Source organism: Salvelinus namaycush, chromosome 33, assembly GCF_016432855.1.
Source record: "Salvelinus namaycush isolate Seneca chromosome 33, SaNama_1.0, whole genome shotgun sequence".
Taxonomy (NCBI): Eukaryota; Metazoa; Chordata; class Actinopteri; order Salmoniformes; family Salmonidae; genus Salvelinus; species Salvelinus namaycush.
Genome location: NC_052339.1, coordinates 16,356,138 through 16,379,188, shown reverse-complemented (window position 1 = coordinate 16,379,188; position 23,051 = coordinate 16,356,138). Strand labels below are relative to the sequence as shown.

General features: G+C 42.4%; 1 protein-coding gene across 5 annotated transcripts; it reads left to right on the top strand.

Annotated features, from left to right (window-relative positions):
• The first annotated feature begins 241 nt into the window (after positions 1-241).
• ptbp2a (polypyrimidine tract binding protein 2a) lies at positions 242-16,222 on the top strand. Of its 5 annotated transcripts, none has more exons than XM_038973261.1 (13): positions 242-339; positions 1,302-1,329; positions 2,604-2,670; positions 5,824-6,005; positions 6,446-6,742; positions 6,972-7,082; positions 7,481-7,682; positions 9,934-10,049; positions 12,946-12,979; positions 13,458-13,550; positions 13,819-14,035; positions 14,323-14,400; positions 14,624-16,222. In XM_038973261.1, exons 1-13 carry the CDS (start codon positions 332-334, stop codon positions 14,751-14,753), a joined length of 1,563 nt encoding a protein of 520 aa, XP_038829189.1. In that variant the 5' UTR covers positions 242-331; the 3' UTR covers positions 14,754-16,222. The 5 variants fall into 5 exon arrangements, with proteins under 5 accessions (XP_038829189.1, XP_038829188.1, XP_038829192.1 ...); XM_038973260.1 differs by having other exon boundaries at positions 7,481-7,694; XM_038973262.1 differs by lacking the exon at positions 242-339 and adding an exon at positions 1,121-1,192 and having other exon boundaries at positions 7,481-7,694.
• The last annotated feature ends 6,829 nt before the right edge of the window (positions 16,223-23,051 follow it).

Below are 23,051 nucleotides of genomic sequence, written 5' to 3'. Positions count from 1 at the left end.
ATGTTTGATGTAGGCACAATCCAGAGTCACATTAAATAACAAAACAAATCTCAATGGCCAAGTCAAATGATGAAGACTTCTTAATGGTAATTCATCAATTTAAAGCCACTATAAAATACAAAACAGTTGTACCACTATCTCTTAAAATGCTCTCGTCTTTAATAAACACAAAAAAAGCATGACGCTGCATGAAACGAAACACGTTTTTTGTTCGACTATTTCCGCCTTATTCGACTATTTCCGCCACGGTCTCCAGTCCCTCCATTTTGTTTTCTGTTGTTGGCAAGAGAACATTGCAGAAAACTGTGTCGTTTAGAAGGATTTTCTGGCAATGGACGGGTATGTATAATCGGCCTTCTACGAAGCTTGTGTTTTTCTTGAATGAATGCATCATGTGCGGCAATATATCGTTGATTAAAAGTAAAGTAGCTAACGTCAGATTCTAGCTATGGTTTGTTTTAGCTAGCTAGCGTTACCTTAGCTTGGTTAGCTACTAGTAGCTACTAACTAACTCCTGGCTGATCAATGTCAGTGAACTGGGAGAGAGCGATGGCAAGTTAGCTTGACCTATTTAGCTAACGGTAGCTACGTAAACAAAGTATATTTTGTTTCCGAAACTGTTTAGTAGCCTGCTAATGTTAGCTAACTTACGTTATGTAATACATAGCTGAATAATACATTGCACAGTCCAACGTTAGCTAACTAGCTCTGGATAGTATTCCATGCGAGGGTGTGTCGTCCTCGCTTGTGCGTTGATCATTCATTGAATCCTTTGTTGATCGGAAATCTAGCTAACGTTAGCTAGCTATCAACTCAAAGTAGAAGTCGTCAACACCGTTTAACGTTAGCTAAAATAAATCCTGGTTAACTTGAATTGCCATACATGTTTCCCCTTTTATATGTGGTCAGATAATCAACATGTTATAACTATGTGCTTGTGGAAAGAAACGTCTGGTTTTCTTTTTGTAGATAGCCACGGCACTAGCCAGCTAAGTTGCGCATCTTACCATGGGTAACGTTAGCTATCTGGCTAGCGTTTGCTAACTTCCTATGCTAGCTAGCAAGCTCGAATCTACTAGAACATACCGTTACTAACGTTAGCTTGTTGGGTGACTGTGCTGCACATAAAGTATCTGCTAATAACGTTACTGTTACTAGGTGACATTAGCTGGCTAGTTATCGTCTCTATCCCGTGAGTTAACTAACTAGCCAGTTGAACTGTAGCTAGCTAGATAAGCAGCATGCTCTGTATTGTGGAAAGATTATGCTTAGCTAATCAGTATATTCCCTCTCTTTTTCAGTATTGGAGATGTTGCAGTTGGCGTAAAGGTAAGCCTCAGTCCAGTGCCCTCTCTATGTCAAAGGTTATAGATGCTTGGAAACATCTAAAATTCTCTCTCATTACTATGGCAATGCAAAACTCATTTTTCTTAACCAGCTTAGTTGTTACATTAGGCTAACTACATCCCGATTAACACATTGGTCAAGGTTTGCCTCCATCCAGTTTTAGACACCTATGTTATACTTTGTGGGCAGATACCTTACATGGGACACACAACTCAAATTTGCAACCCACCCATTTACTACAATTAATACAAACTAAAGTCCTTTGTGTACATGGCACAGCTTTTCAAGTCAGAATCTGCACACAGAATCCTAAATGTAGCCTACTACTGTTGAGAGAGCATGTGTTATTGGATAAGAAAGATGAGGCTACATTTCAAATTGTAATTTCTAGCTTTTATGATATTAGAACAACAGTAATTAAATAGGACCAACTTATGTCCATTCTGTTTAGGGAGAAAGGTGTTATTTTATAAATGCATCCTGATCCTGTACCCTCCTAACCCAGTTTGTTCAACAACCGCAGTTCCGTCTGGTGCAAAACAAAGTTAACTCTTCTGCTAAAGGAATGACTCTTAAAAACAAACAGTCCTTTGATAGTATTATTGGGCTTTGCCTCTGTTTTTCATCAATATTTAATGTCCAAAAGAAACTTTGCTTTGAGAAACATTCCCAGCCCTGGTGTGAGTTAGGTCTAGTTGTCACATTTTAAGTCAAAGACAACTTTATTATCTGGAATGTATTTGTGGACTCTGGCCCTACGGGAGCACTCCATATCTAATTTATCACATCTATAAAACATGTTGGCGATAAAGAACATTTCGTTCAAATTCACTTGCAGACAAAAGAGAAAAAGACTAAGACCCAGGCCTATTCTATAGTTGGGTCCATGCCTCGTTGTCCCATCTGTCAGTTTTAGCGGTGCTCGGAGTACGTCAGCCAGCAACTGCAGCCCAGAGGACAGCTCCGAGCCTTCGGGGAGCGCTGGGGAGCTCCAGATGAAATGACATGTCTGATATCTTGAGACTCCATGAGATTAAACCGACCGACACTAGAAAAAAAACTAAATGAGAGGCGACTCTTGGTGTTCGGTCCTCCCTCCGTTTCCTCAAACTGTCCAGAGAGAGAGCTATTTCATTGTGGTCTTTCAGGGGCTCTGCTCACTGCAAATGGAAGGTGTCTCTTCTTGGAGAGCCATGCCTCTATTTCACATTCACTCTTTCTCGCTCTTTGTTTCCTTTCTTTCTTTCTTTCTCCAGAGAGGATCAGATGAGCTGCTGTCAAGCAGTCTCTACAACAGTGGCTCTGACATGAGCAGTATCAGTGGTAAGTTAGTGTGGTCCTAAAAAAATTATCTTCTCTTTGCCAGCCCTCTCAATGGAATTTGCATACGTCATTTGATCGGTGTCCACCGGCATTAAAAGAAATGAAAGGATTAATGAATGTTTGAAAGTTGAACGGCGGTATTAGTGGATGTCTTCCTCACGGGAGGTTTTTCAGTATCTGATAGGTGGGCACACACACACATGCTTGCATGTGATTGGAATAGAGATGCTGCCTGCTGTGCATTTCAATAGGCTATATCTCTTCAGAGCATTGTTGTAATGCCTTAGAGAGAAAATATAGTAGCCTGAGAGCTACTGTATTGCTCCCTTTATTCTTAATTTTTTTTCCCACAGGTCCAAATCCATATCTTGAAATCTTCAACATCAAATTTTGTCACATGCGGTGCAACAGGTGTAGACCTTAATGTGAAATGCTTACTTTACAAGCCATTAACCAGCAATGCAGTTCAAGAAATGGAGTTAATAAAATGTTTTTTTGTTTTTTTATCGCATCAAAAACTATCAAGAAAATTACATAACAGTAACAGGGTTATATACAGGGGGTTGGGGGTTCAATGTAAATACTCCGTTTGGCCATTTTATTTATTGTTCAGCACTCTTATGGCTTGGGGGTAGAAGCTGTTGAGGGGCCTTTTGGTCCTAGACTTGGCGTTCCGGTACTGCTTGCCGTGCGGTAGCATAGGGAACCGTCTATGACTTGGGTGACTGGGGTCTTTGACAAATTTTTGGGCCTTCCTCTGACACCGCCTAGTGTATATAGGTCCTGGATGTCAGGAAGCTTGGCCCCAGTGAAGTACTGGGCCGTACGCACAGCCCTCTGTAGCGCCTTGCGGTCAGATGCAGAACTTTGAGGATCTGGGGACCCATGCCCAATCATTTAAGTCTGCTGAGGGGGAAAAGGTGTTGCCGTGCCCCCTTCACGGCTCTCTTGGTGTGTTTGGACCATGATAGTTTGTTGGTGGTGTGGACACCAAGGAACTTGAAACTCTCAACCTGTTCCTCTTCAGCCCCGTCCATGTTAATGGGGGCCTGTTCGGCCCACCTTCTCCTATAGTCCATGGTCAGCTCATTTGTCTTGCTCACATTGAAGGAGAGGTTGTTGTCCGGGCACCACACTACCAGGTCTCTGACCTCCCTATAGTCTGTCTCATAGTTGTCTGCGATCAGGCCTATCACTGTTGTGTTGTCAGCAAACTTAATTGTTGTGTTTGAGTCTTGGCCACGCAGTCGTGGGTGAACAGGGAGTACATGAGAGGACTAGGCACGCATCCCTGAGGGGCCGGAGTGTTGAGGATCAGCATGGCAGACGTGTTGTTGCCTGCCCTTACCACCTGGGGGTGGCCTGCCAGGAAGTCCAGGATTCAGTTGCAGAGGGAGGTTAGTCCCAGGGTTCTTAGCTTAGTGATGAGCTTTGTGGTGTTGATGCAGAAACGCTGAGTCAATGAACGGCATTCTCACATAGGTGGTGTTGATGCAGAAACGCTGAGTCAATGAACGGCATTCTCACATAGGTGTTCCTTTTGTCCAGATGGGAAAGGGCAGTGTGGAGTGCGATTGAAATGGAGTCATCTGTAGATCTGTTGGGGCGGTATTTGCATTGGAGTGCGTCTAGGGTTTCCATTATGATGGTGTTGATGTGATCCATGACTACCGACGTGAGTGCTACAGGCGGTAATCATTTAGGAAGGTTACTTCCGCTTTCTTAGGCCCAGGGTTTATGGTAGTCTGTCTGTAATACCCGAAAATGTCAGTGAAGACACTTGCCAGTTGGTCCGCACATGCTTTGAGTATACGTCCTGGTAATCGGTCTGGCCCTGCGGCTTTGTGAATGTTGACCAGTTTAAAGGGCTTGCTCACATCAAATATCACCGTCCGAACAGCTGGTGCTCTCATGCATGCTTCAGTGTTACTTGCCTCCAAGCGAGCATAAAAGGCATTTAGCTCGTACGGTAGGCTCGCGTCACTTGGCAGCTCGCTGCTGGGTTTCCCTTTGTAGTCCGTAATATTTTTCAAGCCCTGCCACATCCGACGAGTGTCAGAGCCGGTGTAGTTGGATTCAATCTTAGTCCTGTATTGACACTATGCCTGTTTAGTGGTTTGTCTAGCGCATAGCGGAATTTCTTATACGCGTCCGGATTAGTGTCCCGCTCTTTGAAAACAGTAGCTCTAGCCTTTGGCTCAGTGTGGATGTTGCCTGTATCCATGGCTTCTGGTTGGGAAATGTACGTACGTCACTGTGGGGACGATGTCGTCAAACACTTTTTGATGAAGCCGATGCCTGAGGTGGTATACTCCTCAATGCCATTGGATGAATCCCAGAACATATTCCAGTCTGTGCTAGCAAAACATTCCTGTAGCGTCGACGTCATCTCATCACTTACGTATTGAGCAAGTCATTGGTACTTCCTGCTTTAGTTTTTTCTTGTAACCCGGAATCAGGAGGATATAATTATGGTCAGATATGCCAAATGGAGAGCCTTACGTGTCTGTGTGTGGAGTAAAGGTCATCCAGAGTTTTTATTATTATATATTTTTCCCCCCCCTCTCCTTTGGTTGCACGTGTGACATGCTGGTAGAAATTAGGTAAAGTGGTGGTGGTATTCTACCTTAGGCGAGCAATACCTCAAGACTTCTTTAATATTAGACACGAACCAGCAGTTATTGTCAAATAGACACACACCCCTGCCCCTCGTTTTACCAGATGTAGCTGCTCTGTCGAGGCACGGAGAAGCTAGCCAGCTCTGTGTTATCCGTGTCGTCGTTCTGCCACATCTCTTTGAAACATAAGATATTACTGTTTTTAATGTCCAGTTGGTAGTATAGTCTCATTCGTAGATCATCCGGTTTGTTTTCCAATGATTGCACGTTGGCCAATAATTTGGACTGTAGTAGTGGTTTACCTACTCGTCTGCAAATTCTTACAAGGCACCCCCCCTTTCCTATGTCTTTTCTTCTATAGATGTAATAATCACTACAGACCCTGGTTCGATTCCAGGCTATATATCACAACCACAATCATTCTGTGCGCCTTAAGTTGGTTGTGTGCGTTCTGGTGGGCAGATTGAGCGCAGAGCAGGAGACCAATTTACATTGTGACAAATAGACAATAAAAGTAATATTTTATTCTATCTAGATGGTACGTCCAACGGGAGTGACAGTAAAAAACTGAGAGTGGAAGACAGGATGGAGGCTCCTCCTTCTCGTGTGTTGCACATCAGAAAACTGCCCAACGAAACTTCAGAAACAGAGGTCATTGCCCTGGGGTTACCTTTCGGGAAGGTCACCAATATCCTGACTCTGAAGGGGAAAAACCAGGTGAGTGGGCCCAGACCAATTCTGCAGCCGTTTTAGATTTTGTTCGCTGCCGGGTCCTGCCAAATGTCTATTTTTCAGTGAGTGGTCAGTGGGAGATGTTTGGCTCTTGCCCCTTAGATTCCTTTCTTTGTCTGAGTGATTCCTAATTGCCTGTGTTTTAATCCATTGGTATTCCTTCTCAAACTTGCCATTAGGATTTGAAAACATTGGCTGTGTTTGTCTGAAATTAATGTCATGGTCACATTGTTGAAGTTTTCATAGTGAATTGTTAAGTTTCCTTGCTTTGTGTCCCTGTATATTGTCTTATAATACAGAAATGTTTAAGTTCAGTTTTAATTGAATATAACTGTATAATTTCTGTATCATAAGACTCCATACAATGACATTGGGTATATATCCTAACAGAACTCTAATTTCTCTTTCTGTCCATTGGTCCTCAGGCTTTCTTGGAGCTGGGGACAGAGGAAGCGGCAATTACCATGGTCAACTACTACTCTACTGTGACACCGCATGTTCGTAACGTCCCCGTATTCATCCAGTACTCCAACCACAAAGAACTCAAAACAGACGCCGGAAACCAGCGGGCCCAGGCGGTCCTGCAGGCGGTGTCAGCGGTCCAAGGAGGCGGTACCCCTACATCGGGTTCAGATCTGGCTCTAACAGCTGCATCCAGCCCTGTGCTCAGAATAATCATCGACAACATGTTCTACCCAGTCACTCTGGATGTGTTGCAGCAGGTACCCTCATAACTTCACATTTTTGTCGGAGAGCAGATTTATGAATGCAATATACATTTTCTTGTGGGTATGCTCCATTTTTTTTGTACATAGTTGACCACTACCTCGTCTGCCCTTATCTCGTTGCAGAAATTAGTTTATTTTTTGGTGGTTTAATATTATGTCTGATAGTAAAACATCAGGTATGTTGATGTATTTTAAACACATTTCCTGTTTTTCCGTCTGTTAGATCTTCTCAAAGTTCGGCACGGTCATGAAGATAATCACATTCACCAAGAACAATCAGTTCCAGGCCCTGCTGCAGTTCAACGACCCATCTACCGCACAGCAAGCCAAAATTGTGAGTAGTGATGATAATAAATACATAGGTATGATAGAGCGTTTTTCTAAGAACCACAGGGTAAGAGAGACTGTGATACCCCGTGCAGACCTCTCATAGCACTTCAAGAGTTCATAATTACGTTTTAGTAATTCGGCAGGCGCTCTTATCCAGAACGACTTTAGTGAGTGTATACATTTTCGTACTGGTCCCCTGTGGGAATCAAACCCCCAACCCTGGCGTTGCAAGTGCCATGCTCTACCAACTGGGCCACACGGGACCGTGAAATTAACTGAGTGTTACAATTTCATTGCTCGTTGGTGTATTTGTACACTTCTCACTGTTTCTACTGTGAGAGCACTGCTGAGTAAGGTTTCCACGTGCAAATAAACCTGAAACTTGTTTCCATTCTTACTCAGGCCCTGGATGGTCAGAACATCTACAACTCGTGCTGCACGCTCCGCATCGATTACTCCAAGCTGGTCAACCTGAACGTCAAGTACAACAACGACAAGAGCCGTGACTACACCCGGCCAGAGCTCCCCGCCGGGGATGGACAGCCTGCCATGGACCCCAACATGGCTGCTGCCTTTCAAGGCAAGGACTCCAACTCTCTGCTTGGTAAGATCCCAGGTAGATCCCTCTCTTTTCCTTTCTCTTTCCTCTTAATGTCTTCTTTGGGGCTCTTGGGGTTGGGAGGTGTTGGAAGCTCAACACTGGTTAGGGGACTAGCTCTGCTTTCTATATCTCTGGTGTTGTGGGGTCTATTTGTCTATCTCTGCTCATGTCTGTCAATTTCATCCATCTCCTATGTCCAGTAGGGTTGGGCGGTATCCAGATTTTCTGTACACGGTATTACCGGAGTTGCACACAAGGGGTGCTATTTAGATGTATTTATTTAACACAAAACATTTTAGGCAACAGGGATCTGTTAATCCGGGAGGGGATTGAATGTCTATGCTGTAACGAAGAAGCCTGATCTTTATATATCCACTTGCAAGTTAGCAAACCAAATGCATAGCTTGAGACCTGAGCTGGATGTAATTTATTTGACACATTTTCTATTTCTTAAAGTTAGAATAAAAATAACTATATTTAATCTTTATTTAACTAGGCAAGTCAGTCATGAACAATTTCTTATTTACAATGACGGCCTACCCCAAACCAGGACGACACTGGGACAATTGTGCGCCGCCCTATGGGACTCCCAATCATGGCCGGATGTGATTCAGCCTGCATTCGAACCAGGGACTGTAGTAACGCCTCTTGCACTGAGATGCAGTGCCTTAGACCGCTGTGCCACTCGGGAGCCCACAGTGGCATTATAAGCAGTGGTATAGCTAACATTGTAAACCATACATTTACATTTTAGTAATTTAGCAGACACTCTTATTCAGTGACTTACGTAGTGAGTGCATGCATGTTTTAACTGATCCCCCATGGGAAATGAACCCACAACCCTGGCGTTGCAAGCGACACGCTCTACCAACTGAGTTACGCATCTGGGACGCCTGTATTTCGATAATACACGGAATATCGCCCAAGCCTAATGTCCAGTGTCAGGTGGAATCACTCTTGCTGGACTGGCTGTGCCAGTTTTACCACAACCGGGGCTCTGGGTGGGTGGGGTTTGCACATCTTAGACCATTCCATTGGTCCTAAAGTGAAGTCTCCACCCACACTGGGCCCTGGGTGAGCCAAATGAGCTCTCAGGCTCTTGTTGGGTCTAAGTCCTGATCCCTCTAACCCAGTTATCTCCAACAGGTCGGCCGCGAACTAACAGTAGCTCGCAGCCCACCTGTGAGTAGCTTGCCATGCAATTCACATGTTCCCACCGCAAACTGTCATAAACAAATCAGACACCTCAAGCTCCCAGCTACTATCTAATCAACGCAACATTGACATTATCCCACCATAGTTAGTGTTAGCTTAAGCTTTTTAAGCCAATAGTGGCTATCTGTAATATTGCCCGTCTATCTGTGTGGTGTGTGCGTGAAGCCAGTTGATGTGATAACTGTCTTGTGGGTTGACAGAAATGTTTTCCTCAATCTCCTCAATTAACCGTTAACTGCAAAGTAGGCTTACCTGGCAGCAGTATATCATGAGTATGTATATCATTTGTATCTATAATTTGTTATTTGCAAACTTTGCCATGAAATGGGCAGCGGCAATGCAGAACCATCGCTATGCATGCACGGCGGCACATTCCTCACCCGCTAGATGCGCTATTAAAGGGAAGTTGCACAAAAAATACAGTACCAGTCAAGTTTGGACACCTACTCAGCATATGTGGGAACTCCTTCAAGGCTGTTGGAAAGCTGGTTGAGAGAATGCCAAGAGTGTGCAAAGCTGTCATCAAGGCAATGGTGGCTACTCTGAAGAATCTCAAATGTAAAATATATTTTGATTTAACTTTTTTGGGTTACTACATGATTCCATATGTGTTATTTCATAGTTCTCTCTTCACTATTATTATACAATGTAGAAAATAGTCAAAATAAAGAACAACACTTGAATGAGTAGGTGTCCAAACTTTTGACTGGTACTGTTTTCTTCCAGACCCTAAGAAAACGTGTCCTGATGTGATTTAACCATTGACATGGACGCAGAACATTCAATTTCCTGGTTTCTCTAGGAACAATTTTGAGAGTGAAAAACATAAATCTAAGACCAAGACATAAAACTGAGAACATAATTTGGGAAGATATGAAATATTTCTTTTAAAAAATCTGATTTTACAAGGCCCCCCTTTGAGTTGTTTATGAACCATTATTTTACCAGCTATATTGACAGAACGCACTACTACGCACTACTTTCTCTGGTACTCTAAGGACAGCGGGGACCCCTGCTCTAACCTCTGACCTCTCTCCAGGTGCCCTGAGCCCGCTGAATGCTGCGGCGGCGGCGGCTGCTGCTGCAGGAAGGGTGGCTCTGTCTGGTCACTCTGGCTCCAGCGGTGTGCTCCTGGCCTCCAACCTCAATGAAGAGGTCAGTACTGTTCTACCTTCCCATCCAGACATGGACCTAACCCCTCTCACACGCCTAACACACATGCTCTTGTTTCTATTGTCTATTGTCCTCTTTCTCTTTCTCGCTCTCTCTGCCTCCATGATGTCCAAGTCTGCCAGTGCAGACTGAGCCCCTCTCGCTCTCTTCAAAGACTAGGGGGGGAAAGGGGGGGGGACTCTAGTTTTCTCTAAGCTTTCCTCTCTGGCTCATATGAAAGATCATATGATGACTTTGTATTGTCTGAATCACTCTCACTGCTATTCTCTCTCCTTCCTTCTCATTTTGCCATACTGAACTGAAACGTAACCATCTCTTTCCTCTCTGCTCTCCTCTCCTAACTTGATCTCTCTGTCTGCCTGTCTCGTATGAAATCTCTATGGAGAGGATCTTATATTTCAGATACTATGACTCTGTTATTACTTCCCACACTCTCAACAGGTATAGTACCAGTCAAAAGTTTGGACACCTACTCATTCAAGGGTTTTTCTTTTTTACATTGTAGAATAATAGTGAAGACATCAAAACTATGAAATTACACGTATGGAATCATGTAGTAACTAAAAAAGTGTTAAACAAACCACCCTTTGCCTAGATGACAGCTTTGCACACTCGTGGCATTCTCTCAACCAGATTAATGAGGAATGCTTTTCCAGCAGTCTTGAAGGAGTTCCCACATATGCGGAGCACTTGTTGGCTGCTTTTTCTTCACTCTGTGTGACAAAAGAACACAGACACTGGACAGAGGAACTCTGCCTATAAGGCCAGCATAGAGGGAATCATGTAGTAACCATAAAAGTGTAGTAACCAAAAAACATGTAGTAACCAAAAAAAACTAATCTAAATATAGTTTATATTTGAGATTCTTCAAATAGCCACCATTTGCCTTGATGACAGCTTTGCAGACTCTTGGCATTCTCTCAACCAGCTTCACCTGGAATGCTTTTCAACAGTCTTGAAGGAGTTCCCACATATGCTGAGCACTTGTTGGCTGCTTTTCCTTCACTGCGGTCTGACTCATCCCAAACCATCTCAATTTGGTTGAGGTCGGGTGATTGTGGAGGCCAGGTCATCTGATGCAGCACTCCATCACTCTCCCCTGTCAAATAGCTCTTACACAGCCTGGAGGTGTGTGTTGGGTCATTGTTCTGTTGAAAAACAAATTATAGTCCCACTAAGCGCAAACCAGATGGATTGTTTATTGCTGCAGAATGCTGTGGTCGCCATGCTGGTTAAGTGTGCCTTGAATTCTAAATAAAGCATCCCCACACCATCACACCACCTCCTCCATGCTTCACGGTGGGAACCACACATGCGGAGAGCATCCGTTCACATACTCTGCGTCTCCCAAAGACACGGTGGTTGGAACCAAATATCTCAAATTTGGACTCATCAGACAAAAGGACCACACGTGTTTCTTGGCCCAAGCAAATCTCTTTTTATTGGTGTCCTTTGGTAGTGGTTTCTTTACAGCAATTTGACCATGAAGGCTTGATTCACTCACTCCTCCAAACAGTTGATGTTGAGATGTGTCTGTTACTTGAACTCTGAAGCAAGTCCTCATGAGAGCCAGTTTCATCATAGTGCTTGATGGTTTTTGCGACTGAAATTTTTCGAATTGGCTGACCATGTCTGTAAAGTCATGATGGACTCGTTTCTCTTTGCTTATTTGAGCTGTTCTTGCCATAATATGGACTTGGTCTTTTACCAATTACGGCTATCTTCTGTATACCACGCGTACCATGTTACAACACAAGTGATTGGCTCAAACGCATTAAGAAGGAAAGAAATTCCACAAATTAACTGCCACACCTGTTAAATGAAATGCTTTCCAGTTGACTACCTCATGACGCTGGTTGAGAGAATGCCAAGGGTGGCTACTTTGAACAATTTCAAATATTAAATATATTTTGATTTTGTTTTAACACTTTTTTTGGTTGCTATTATTCTACAATGGAGAAAGTAGTAAAAAATAAAGGGATAACCCTTGAGTTGCTATGTCCAGACTTTTGACTGGTACTGGTCTGTGGGGCCAAACATGATTGTTGAATGCCATAACTCAGGTGGTTTCATGTCTGTTGTCTCAAGATTTGAGTGCATGGTCTTTGGACAAATTTGATTCACTTCATACTCTTTAACACATTTCATCTGAAATCTCCTTGGCCCAGTTTTTAAAAAGTTATCCATATGGATTTTGCCTATCGGATAGGATTAAATGCATAGAAATAGAACATACCAATTATTGACTTGAATGGGAACTCCCGTTCTATTTAATCCTATCCGGATAGATACCTTTTGAAAAACTGGGCCCTGAACTTCAAGCTTTAGCCTACTGCATGTACTTTGTTTCTTCATTGCGAGGCTATTACTCCTATGATTATGGTGTGATTATGATTTGACATTGAATGTACCTTACCCATGTTTGTCCAGGGGGTGATTACATTTGGCACAATTTATGTTGTTTAGTGAACCGGCCATTTTCTGACCAAACTCCTGCATTTCCAGTGTACTGACCTGTATTTATTTTTGTCCCCCTCCCTCACTTTGTTTTAATATTTGCATTTGCTCCTCCTCCCTCCCACCCCTCTCTCTCTATCTCTCTCTCTCTCGCTCTCCCCCATCTATTCCCCTTGCTTCATCCATCACTGTAACCCCACTGTTCATGATTGGTGCTTGAACAAAACCAACCCGTTCCCTTGGACCAACCTTATCCCCAAATTAACTGAACCATACTCCATGACCACCTTCACCATTCTACGGGAAACCACCCTCCTCCGTTATGGATGATCTGTCCATCTCCGCTACGCTCTCTACCTCCGCTCCGACTCTTCTACCTCTCTACCTGTCTTCCGCTGCTTGCTCTTCTCTCCTTCTAAAGATGGTTACGCCCCAAAGTCTGTTTACTCTCTTCGGTATGTTATTGTTAGCTCTCTACCGCTCTTCTTTTGTTTTTGCTTATTTCTGTTAAGAGACATTTTAATTTTATTTCCTTACACTGTAACTGGTTTGGCTTGTAGTTTTTAGGAATAGGTTATTCTGTTACATTGGTTTGGTTATCTCTCTCAATCTCTCGTTTCGGCTATTGAAATTGATCCATCCATAGATTTGTTCAAATGCATGGTAAATTGATTTGGCATGTACTGTAGTTTGATTGGCTAAACATCTCACAGAGCTTGTTAACTTCTCTATTTGATGGTTTCTCTGTCTGACCTTTACAGACACACGCCTCCATTTAATTCTGATGAATGATCTCAAGCCTACTGTCTCTATCTAGCCTCTTTCTCTCTCTGTCTTGCCTAAACCTTCCCTCTATCTCCAGCGCTAACTGTTTTCCTCACTGTCTCCTCTTCCTCCTCGCCCTCCTCTCGTCTGCTCATGGCTTTAACACAGGGGTCTATGGGGACACCCAGAGGGTGAAGATTCTTTACAATAAGAAGGACAGTGCTCTGATACAGATGGCCGATGGCAGTCAAGCCCAGCTAGGTAAGATTCTCCTCCATTTCCCCAACTGTCAACTCTCATGTTAACCGGCTGACTTAAAAAGGATTTTAAATATTATTCCGTTTCCCATGTTCTGAAGTGGCAAATAAGAATATTTGTTTTATTTTCTTGATGTAAACTGGATAAATAAATGTTAAATGAACTAAAATTGGATAGGATAAACGTCCTCACATGGGCATTTGTTTTCGGGAACATTACTGCTGGATAAAACAAACCATACACACTTAATACAAATCCAATCTGCTTCCAGCGATGAGTCACCTGAACGGTCAGAAGATGTATGGGAAGGTCATCAGGGTGGCTCTGTCCAAGCACACCTCAGTGCAGCTGCCCAGGGATGGACTGGATGACCAGGGCCTCACCAAGGACTTCACCAACTCCCCCCTGCACCGCTTCAAGAAGCCCGGCTCCAAGAACTTTCAGAACATCTTCCCTCCCTCCACCACCCTCCACCTCTCCAACATCCCGTAAGTCTATGTCATGGCCCCTAGACTAGACACTCAGTTGTCTATATTGGCTCATAATGGTTATTTTTAGGATTTGGACATGGTAAGCAGCTCCTTCATCGGTCTGTTAGTGTAGCCCCTGATCCAAGGTCAGTTTTGCAGTGTCTCACTCAACGTATTTGGGGAGGGTAATCTGATCCCAGATCTGTGCTAAGGGCAACGTCTATACCTGGAAAGAAAGTAAAGGGAAGCCTATGGTCTGGGTTGGCTGTCTTTTGTTGGAATGCTAAGTTCACGTGTTTCGACAGAACGGACGTAACTGAAGAAGACCTGAGACTACTGTTCTCCAACGCCGGGGGCACTGTGAACGCATTCAAGTTTTTCCAGTAAGTCTTTTTTTCTCCTTACCGCTATAATAACGTAACTGCGCTACAGTTGTTCTTGATTTGGTTGTGAATTAATTTCTGTGGCTAGCTGCAGGGTGCTACACTGACCCTGTGTAACTCAAATATGTGCATTTTGGGTGTTCTGTGGGCTTTTTGAGAGCAGAGGATAATATCAATTCTGAAGTAACAGTGGGACAAATAAACCATCTTGTCTTCTTCCCAGGGATCACAAAATGGCGCTGCTCCAGATGTCGACGGTGGAAGAGGCCATCCAGGGTCTGATTGACCTCCACAACTACAACATGGGTGACAACCACCACCTGAGAGTGTCCTTCTCCAAATCCTCCATCTAAACCAGCATAATGATCCTCCACAACATCGCTTTCTGTTTCCAAATGGCTTTTGGCTGCCGTTCGTTTATCCTGTTCACTCTTTCCGGACTGGGGGACCACATTTTGACCTCATTGTAGTTCTTTCTATTTTTTCTTTCTACGTTTTATCAGTCATTCCTTCAGAGAGAACCAGAAACTAAAATGTGTATTAAAAATAAGTTGTTGTACTTGTATGTTTTTGAGGACATTTTACCCCCTTCACCTAACCCCTGTGTAAGTCCCATATTCCATTTGTATGATAGGCAAACCATTTCCTTTTTCCATCTTCTTATTATGAAGGGTGGATAAATGGACTTTGGCGTCTATTATGATTAGTTACATAAGATATGTGCCTTACCTGACAATATCAACTCTTTTTACATTTAAATATTTACACGAATCCCTGCAGTCAGATTTTGAGGCACATTAATTTTGATGTGTAAGATTTGTTTAAAACATGATTTCTGTTCTCCCATGTGACTGTGCAGTTTGAACTTCTGCCACCCAAAAAGCTTCTCCTTTTCAGTTGCAGGTGTTGAATTTGTGCCGGATTTTATTTTGTTAAAGTCACTATAGTTGTTGTGGAGTGGGGAACCATATGAGATTGAAGTTGAATTAGTCTTTTTACAACCATTTTTTGTGCTAATTTGGAGAACCATGCTTGAGGTTTCTTGCGAACAGACAACCAACAATGCAGATTTAATCCAAGTTTCCATCTGTGTGATCATTTTAACTGTTTTTGTTTCCACAAGTCATCCATTTACTAAAATAGTCAATGTTGCTGTTCTTTAGATGTTAGTTTTCCTTACCTCTTTTTTTTTTTTGATGTACAATGGTAGAAGTTGAATGGTTTCCTAAGCATGTACTGCCTGGTCTAGTTATTGGAATTAAAAGTTGGTAGTACTTTATTCATTTGAAATGTACTTCATAGCTGTCATTGTCCTACAGATGATGAAACAAATGTCATGGCAATATTATGAAGTACAGTTCCAATAAAGTGTTACAAAAAATCTGCTGTTGCATGCGTTGGAAGAGGCTAATAGAAGAGTATCTGTAGTGACGTCAACGTGTTGCAGTTTACTGATGAAGGTTGGGACCAAAGTGTATGTGCCTTAGTTTTAATTTACATCGCATCGCCAAGGAAAGGAACAATATTTTAGTGAACCGCTGATATATTTTGTATATCTGAACAAATAAGATACAGGACCTGATTCAGAATCAACCACCTTCATTCCTTCTATGGTTATTTTAAGCTGATATACATGTAATACCCACAATTGTTTGATGAATCCCACAACCTCAACTTTCTAGAAAACGAGATTCTGTTTTTCAAGAGAAGTCATGTATATTTTCTATCAGTTACATTTTTACAGCTCTAGAAATGTAATATTCAGATATAGTTTGGAAGCGGCACAATTAAAATAATTTTCTAACAAAGTCGGGAGATTTGGTCTGACTTAGTAGTTTTGAGATTTTTTTTCTTCTCCACTTTATCTTCTCTCTTGTGTGTACTTTGCTTTACCTGTGTAGCATGGTCAATAAACTCTTCTGTAGGTCTGTATTCACCTCTTCTGTCTCTGTCTACAGCTTGCTCATCTTTCTTCTCCGGTCTCACTTCACTAGGTTTCTGATATCAGTTATATTTTGTCCCAGGGTGGGAAAGGAAAAGCACCAAAACAAATGGGGATACTAAAGCTCAAAATAGGCCTAATTCAATTATCTGAACAAAATAAATGAACAATTTGAAGTTTGCTTCTGGCAGATTAAACCCCCTGGTTTTGAACTTGTTCTGTCTCCTCTTCCTGTAGATCTAATACACTAACCAGTCTCTGGGGCGCGCACTGTTTTAAATCCATATATAGTCTTCTCTTTCTGCTCTGTAGGGGCATCTGTCACTAAATGCTCATAACCACTGGAATTAGCTACATATTGCACTAATCCAATGCCACCATTTTATCTAGACCTTACACTCCAACTAACATGCTGTGTGTGGGTAGACTGTCACTTACTACCATCTCTGGAGTAATCTGTGTAATATCATTCCATTCTGAGGCCATAGGGGGGGAAAGCATGTCTAACATCCATTGACCAATAACTCATGTTTCTGGTCATGAAATGTTTTAATGTCTAGTCTATGGCAGTCTGTTTATTATAGTCTCAATGCATTTCTGTACTTGACCAGTGGCTGCTGTGTTTGCAGTGGCGTTATTGAGTCAGTTCATTGGCATGGGCTGTACAATGATGGACGCCCTGTCTGTGACTGTCTGATGAAGACGATTCTCCAGCCCCGCTCTGGAGTTGAAACGCGGGGCCGGTGTGATTCATCATGGCCTAGTCCTAGATTGACTACCACCATACCGGTACTCCCAGTCCACGCTGCTGTTATTTTGCACACTTAAATGAAAGCGCTTGTGTTCTCCATCTACCTTTATAAACAGAAAATACATGATAAATCAGCGAGCGGACGACCCAGACCGAATCAATAGCTCGTCTAGCCCCAATGCATCACGAGACATCTGTATCCACTCTCCATCACCCAGTCAACAAGATGGGAGCTGTTCTATTTTTTCTGTCTTTTTTTTCCCCCACTGAAAGGTGTGGCTAAGAAGTTCTTGTTGGAGTTGAATATAGTGTTACTCTGTCCTGTGCAAGTTCCAATTATGTCCAAATGTTTCTGTTGTCAGTAAAGCTCTATTTTTAGTAATTTTTGAATATTTTATACCGCAACCATCTAGTAATCCAAAGTTTGTGTGTTCAAATCGCACCAGGGACAAGTGTAGCATTTTAGATAACCCTTTACCTAACCTTAACCTACCTCTCCTAACCTTTCTCGTTTAGTTCTAACATTTGAGTAAATTCTCTGTAACCTTTGTCGTTAGTTCTCCTACCCTTTTACATAGATTCTCCTAACCAGCAACATGGAAGAAGCAGCCTGGTCTCAGAGAAAGACGTATAACCCTAATGTTCTCGAAGATATGATAAATAACATTATCCAATTCATATGATATTGTACCAACGGGTAAGACATATGTTACTATACTCTTCCAAATTGTATGATATTGTACGAACACTATTGCTTTCATAATGTGATGTGAGAGCAAGTGATTTCCCACTGGGCACAAACTGGTTGAATCAACGTTGTTTCAATATAATTTGTCAACGTATTGTGATGCGGAATCTACGTGGAAAATACATTGTCATCATGGTAAATTACAACATAGACAAACTTGTATGAAATATGTTGAATTTGTACCTTTAGAACAACGTCAGATATTCAATGTTACAGTGCCTTCAGAAAGTATACACAACCTTTGACTTTTTTACAGCCTGAATTTAAAATGGAAAAAATTGGCCTGCAAACAATAACCTCATAATGTCAAAGTGGAATTATGTTTTTAGAAATGTATAATAGAAATGTATAATATAAATTGATTATAAATGAAAAACTGAAATGTTGTGAGTCAGTAAGTATTTGAGCCTAAATAAGTTCAAGAGTAAAAATGTGCTTTGCAAGTTACATTAAGTTGCGTCGTGTTTAACATGATTTTGTAATGACTACCATGTCTCTACCCCACACATACAATTATCTGTAAGGTCCCTCAGTCAAACAGTGAATTTCAAACACAGATTCAACCACAAAGACCAGAGAGGTTTTCCAATGCCTCACAAAGAAGGGCACCTAATGGTAGATGGGTTTAAAGAAAGAAAAAAAGCAGACATTGAATATCCCTTTGAGCATGGCGAAGTTATTAATTACACTTTGGATGGTGTATCAATACACCCAGTCTCTATAAAGATATAGGCGTCCTTCCTAACTCAGTTGCAGGAGAGGAAGGAAACCACTTAGGGATTTAATGAGGTCAATGGTGACTTTTACAGACAGTTACAGAGTAATGGCTGTGATAGGAGAAAACTGAGAATGAATCAACAACATTGTAGTTACTAGTTACATTGTAGTTACCACAATACTAACCCAATTGACAAAGAGAAAATAAGGAAGCCTGTACAGAATAAAAATATTCCAAAACATGCATCCTGCTTGCAACAAGGCACAAAATTAATACTGCAAAAATGTGGCAAAGCAATTCACTTTTTTGTCCTGAAAACAAATTGTTATGTTTGGGGCAAATCCAATACAACACATTACTGAGTGCTACTCTCCATATTTTCAAGCATAGTGGTGGTGGCTGCATCATGTTATGGGTATGCTTGTAATCGCTAAGGACTGGGAATGGAGCTAAGCACAGGCAAAATCCTAGAGGAAAACCTGGTTCAGTCTGCTTTCCACCAGACACTGGGAGATGAATTCACCTTTCAGCAGGACAATAACCTGAAACACAAGGCCAAATCCACACTGAAGTTATTTACCAAGAAGACTGTGAATGTTCCTGATAATGTTTCACTTTATGGGGTATGGTGGGTAGATGGGTGAGAAAAAAATCATATTTAATCCATTTTAAATTTAGGCTGTAAAACAACCAAATGTGGAATAAGTCAAAGGGTATGAATACTTTCTGAAGGCACTATCAGAAAAAAAGAATAGGCTGGGCAGCACCCCCTGGAGAATTAATCAACAGTATCTACAGCTACCCTTTGGTCTTTCATCCAGGGCTCTTAATAACCAAGCCCTGCTTAGCTATGGTATTTGTCATTGACCATTACCAATGTGCTATCGTGAGAATGATTGTTGAGAGGTCTCCACTTAAAGGCGAAATAGATTCTGTTGCTATTGAAATGATTCCAAAGGGTAGGTTTAACAGAGCAAATTAAATGTGACCACACTTCAACACTCACATATCCTCAATGGTGCTATTTAGGCCTATATAGCATTTGCGAAGTCATCAACAGCTATTGTTTCAATTCATTTTCGACTGAAAATAAACAATACAATAGACCTAGGGTTTCAAGCTCTGGTTGATTTAAAATGTAATGATATTTAGTCAACTCAACCAAAAATCAACATTTGAAAGAGATGTATTTTCTGCTTGGATAGTTCCATCTGTGCCACTGAATTGGTTTGGCTTTAATTCTAGTTTGTCTACAAATGAATAATTTAATAACTCAGCAAAAAAAGAAACGTCCTCTCACTATCAACTTTGTATGAACATAACAAGATTCAACAACTGAGACATCAACTGAACAAGTTCCACAGACTTGTGACTAACAGAAGTGTAATAATGTGTCCCTGAACAAAGGGGGGGTCAAAATCAAAAGTAACAGTCAGTATCTGGTGTGGCCACCAGCTGCATTAAGTACCGCAGTGCATCTCCTCCTCATGTACGGCACCAGATTTGCCTGTTCTTGCTGTGAGATGTTACCCCACTCTTCCACCAAGGCACCTGCAAGTTCCCGGACATTTCTGGGGGGAATGGCCCTAGCCCTCACCCTGCGATCCAACAGGTGCCAGACGTGCTCAATGGGATTGAGATCCGGGCTCTTCGCTGGCCCTGGCAGAACACTGACATTCCTGTCTTGCAGGAAATCACGCACAGAACGAGCTGTATGGCTGGTGGCATTGTCATGCTGGAGGGTCATGTCAGGAGGAGTCTGCAAGAAGGGTACCACATGAGGGAGGAGGATGTCTTACCTGTAACGCCGTCCTGTCTCCCTGTAGCGCCTGCAATGACAACAAGCTCAGTCCGATGATGCCTTGACACACCGCCCCAGACCATGATGGACCCTCCACCTCTAAATCGATCCCGCTCCATAGTACAGGCCTCGGTGTAACGCTCATTCCTTCAACGATAAACGCGAATCCAACCATCACCCCTGGTGAAACAAAACCGCGACTCGTCAGTGAAGAGCACTTTTTGCCAGTCCTGTTTGGTCCAGCGACGGTGGGTTTGTGCCCATAGGCAACGTTTTTGCCGGTGATGTCTGATGAGGACCTGCCTTACAACAGGCCTACAAGCCCTCAGTCCAGCCTCTCTCAGTCTATTGCGGACAGTCTGAGTACTGATGGAGGGATCGTGCATTCCTGGTGTAACTCAGGCAGTTGTTGTTGCCATCCTGTACCTGTCCCGCAGGTGTGATGTTCGGCTGTACCAATCCTGTGCAGGTGTCGTTACACGTGGTCTGCCACTGTGAGGACGATCAGCTGTCCGTCCTGTCTCCCTGTAGCGCTGTCTTAGGCGTCTCACAGTACGGACATTGGAATTTATTGCCCTGGCCACATCTGCAGTCCTCATGCCTCCTTGCAGCATGCCTAAGGCACGTTCACGCAGATGAGCAGGGACCCTGGGCATCTTTCTTTTGGTGTTTTTCAGAGTCAGTAGAAAGGCCTCTTTAGTGTCCTAAGTTTTCCTAACTTTCATAACTTATTTAAAAAATATCTATTTTTAGTTTAATTAGTTTAATTTTAGTTTAATTATTAATTTGCAGACAAAAAATTAAATGATCTGTGCCACAGATGGAACAATAAATCACAAATTATATGTTGGATTCACATCTCCAACTCAACCAAAAATACAAGTTAAAGAATGGGATTAAGCCAGTGTCTGTTGCACTTCACAAAATAGATGGCATCATGAGGAAGGAAAATTATGTGGATATATTGAAGCAACATCTCCCAAGCTTTAACTTCCTGACTGATGTCTTGAGATGTTGCTTCAATATATCCACATAATTTTCCTGCCTCATGATGCCATCTATTTTGTGAAGTGCACCAGTCCCTCCTGCAGCAAAGCACCCCACAACATGATGCTGCCACTCCCGTGCTTCAAGGTTGGGATGGTGTTCTTCGGCTTGCAAGCCTCCCCCTTTTCCCTCCAAACATAATGATGGTCATTATGGCCAAATAGTTATATTTTTGTTTCATCAGACCAGAGGATATTTCTCCAAAAAGTACGATCTTTGTCCCCATGTGCACTTGCAAACCGTAGTCTGGCTTTTTGATGGCGGTTTTGGAGCAGTGGCTTCTTCCTTGCTGAGCGGCCTTTCAGGTTATGTCAATATACGACTCGTTTTACTGTGGATATAGATACTTTTGTACCTGTTTCCTCCAGCATCTTCACAAGGTCCTTTGCTGTTGTTCTGGGATTGATTTGCACTTTTCGCAACAAAGTACGTTCATCTCTGGGAGACAGAACGTGTCTTCTTCCTGAGCGGTATGATGGCTGCGTGGTCCCATGGTGTTTATACTTGCGTACTATTGTTTGTACAGATGAACATGGTACCTTCAGGCGTTTGGAAATTGCTCCCAAGGATGAACCAGACTTGTGGAGGTCTTCAGGTCTGATTTTCCCATAATGTCAAGCAAAGAGGTACTGAATTTGAAGGTAGGCCTTGAAATACATCCACAGGTACACCTCCAATTGACTCAAATGATGTCAATTGTCCTATCAGAAGCTTCTAAATGCATGAAATCATTTTATGGAATTTTCCAAGCTGTTTAAAGGCACAGTCAACTTAGTGTATGTAAACTTCTGACCCACTGGAATTGTGATACAGTGAATTATAAGTGAAATAATCTGTCTGTAAACAATTGTTGGAAAAATTACTTGTCATGCACAAAGTAGATGTCCTAACCAACTTGACAAAACTATAGTTTGTTAACAAGAAATTTGTTGAGTGGTTGAAAAACTAGTTTTAATGACTCCAACCTAAGTCTATGTAAACGTCCGACTTCAACTGTAGGTTGTAATCTCATTGATCAACGTCTCAACCAAATATTACCCAATCACCACGGTGAAATGAGGTGGTGTGCCCAGTGTGTTGGCATTTTTAATGAAGAATAATATCTCATTTAATGTATTAGCTGCATTTAAAGACATCGAAACAATTGTTGGAGTGTGAAAATAATAGCTCTTTCCAAAGTCATTCAGTAACTTATTTAATTCAGACTGTTAATCAGTGGATAATCATGAAGTATCTTGTTCACACTGGAGGCCTGTTCAGTTCAGAGCTCAGAGACAGTTCTTAATAGTAGAAGTGCACTTCTCATCTGGGCTCGGCTCTGGATAATATACACTGAGGCCTTCTAGCAGTCAGTCAGCACCAACTCCAGTCTCCAGCTCAGTCAGCCATTCCATGCCGCTGTGCTCCACTCATCTCGTCTCATTCCCTTGTATAGAGACACAGTGGTGAGCCTGCTGTTTTGATATTGTATTCCATTTACGAAGTTCACTACCTGGTCATCAGTGCATGGTGGGGACCGTAACTGCTAATCCATACTGTTCCACTCAGCCAATACACACAGACCCCTTAAAGAGAGAGAGAGAGTGTGAGTGTGTGTGTGCTGCACTATTCTTGTGGGGACCAGAAGTCCCCACAAGAATAGTA

What these genes read in the sequence shown, in the direction of transcription:
- ptbp2a (XM_038973260.1), top strand. An exon ending in TGACATGAGCAGTATCAGTG is followed by an intron (nt 2,671 to 5,823) that starts GTAAGTTAGTGT and finishes TATTCTATCTAG; the next exon opens with ATGGTACGTCCAACGGGAGT. An exon ending in AACGCATTCAAGTTTTTCCA is followed by an intron (nt 14,401 to 14,623) that starts GTAAGTCTTTTT and finishes TCTTCTTCCCAG; the next exon opens with GGATCACAAAATGGCGCTGC.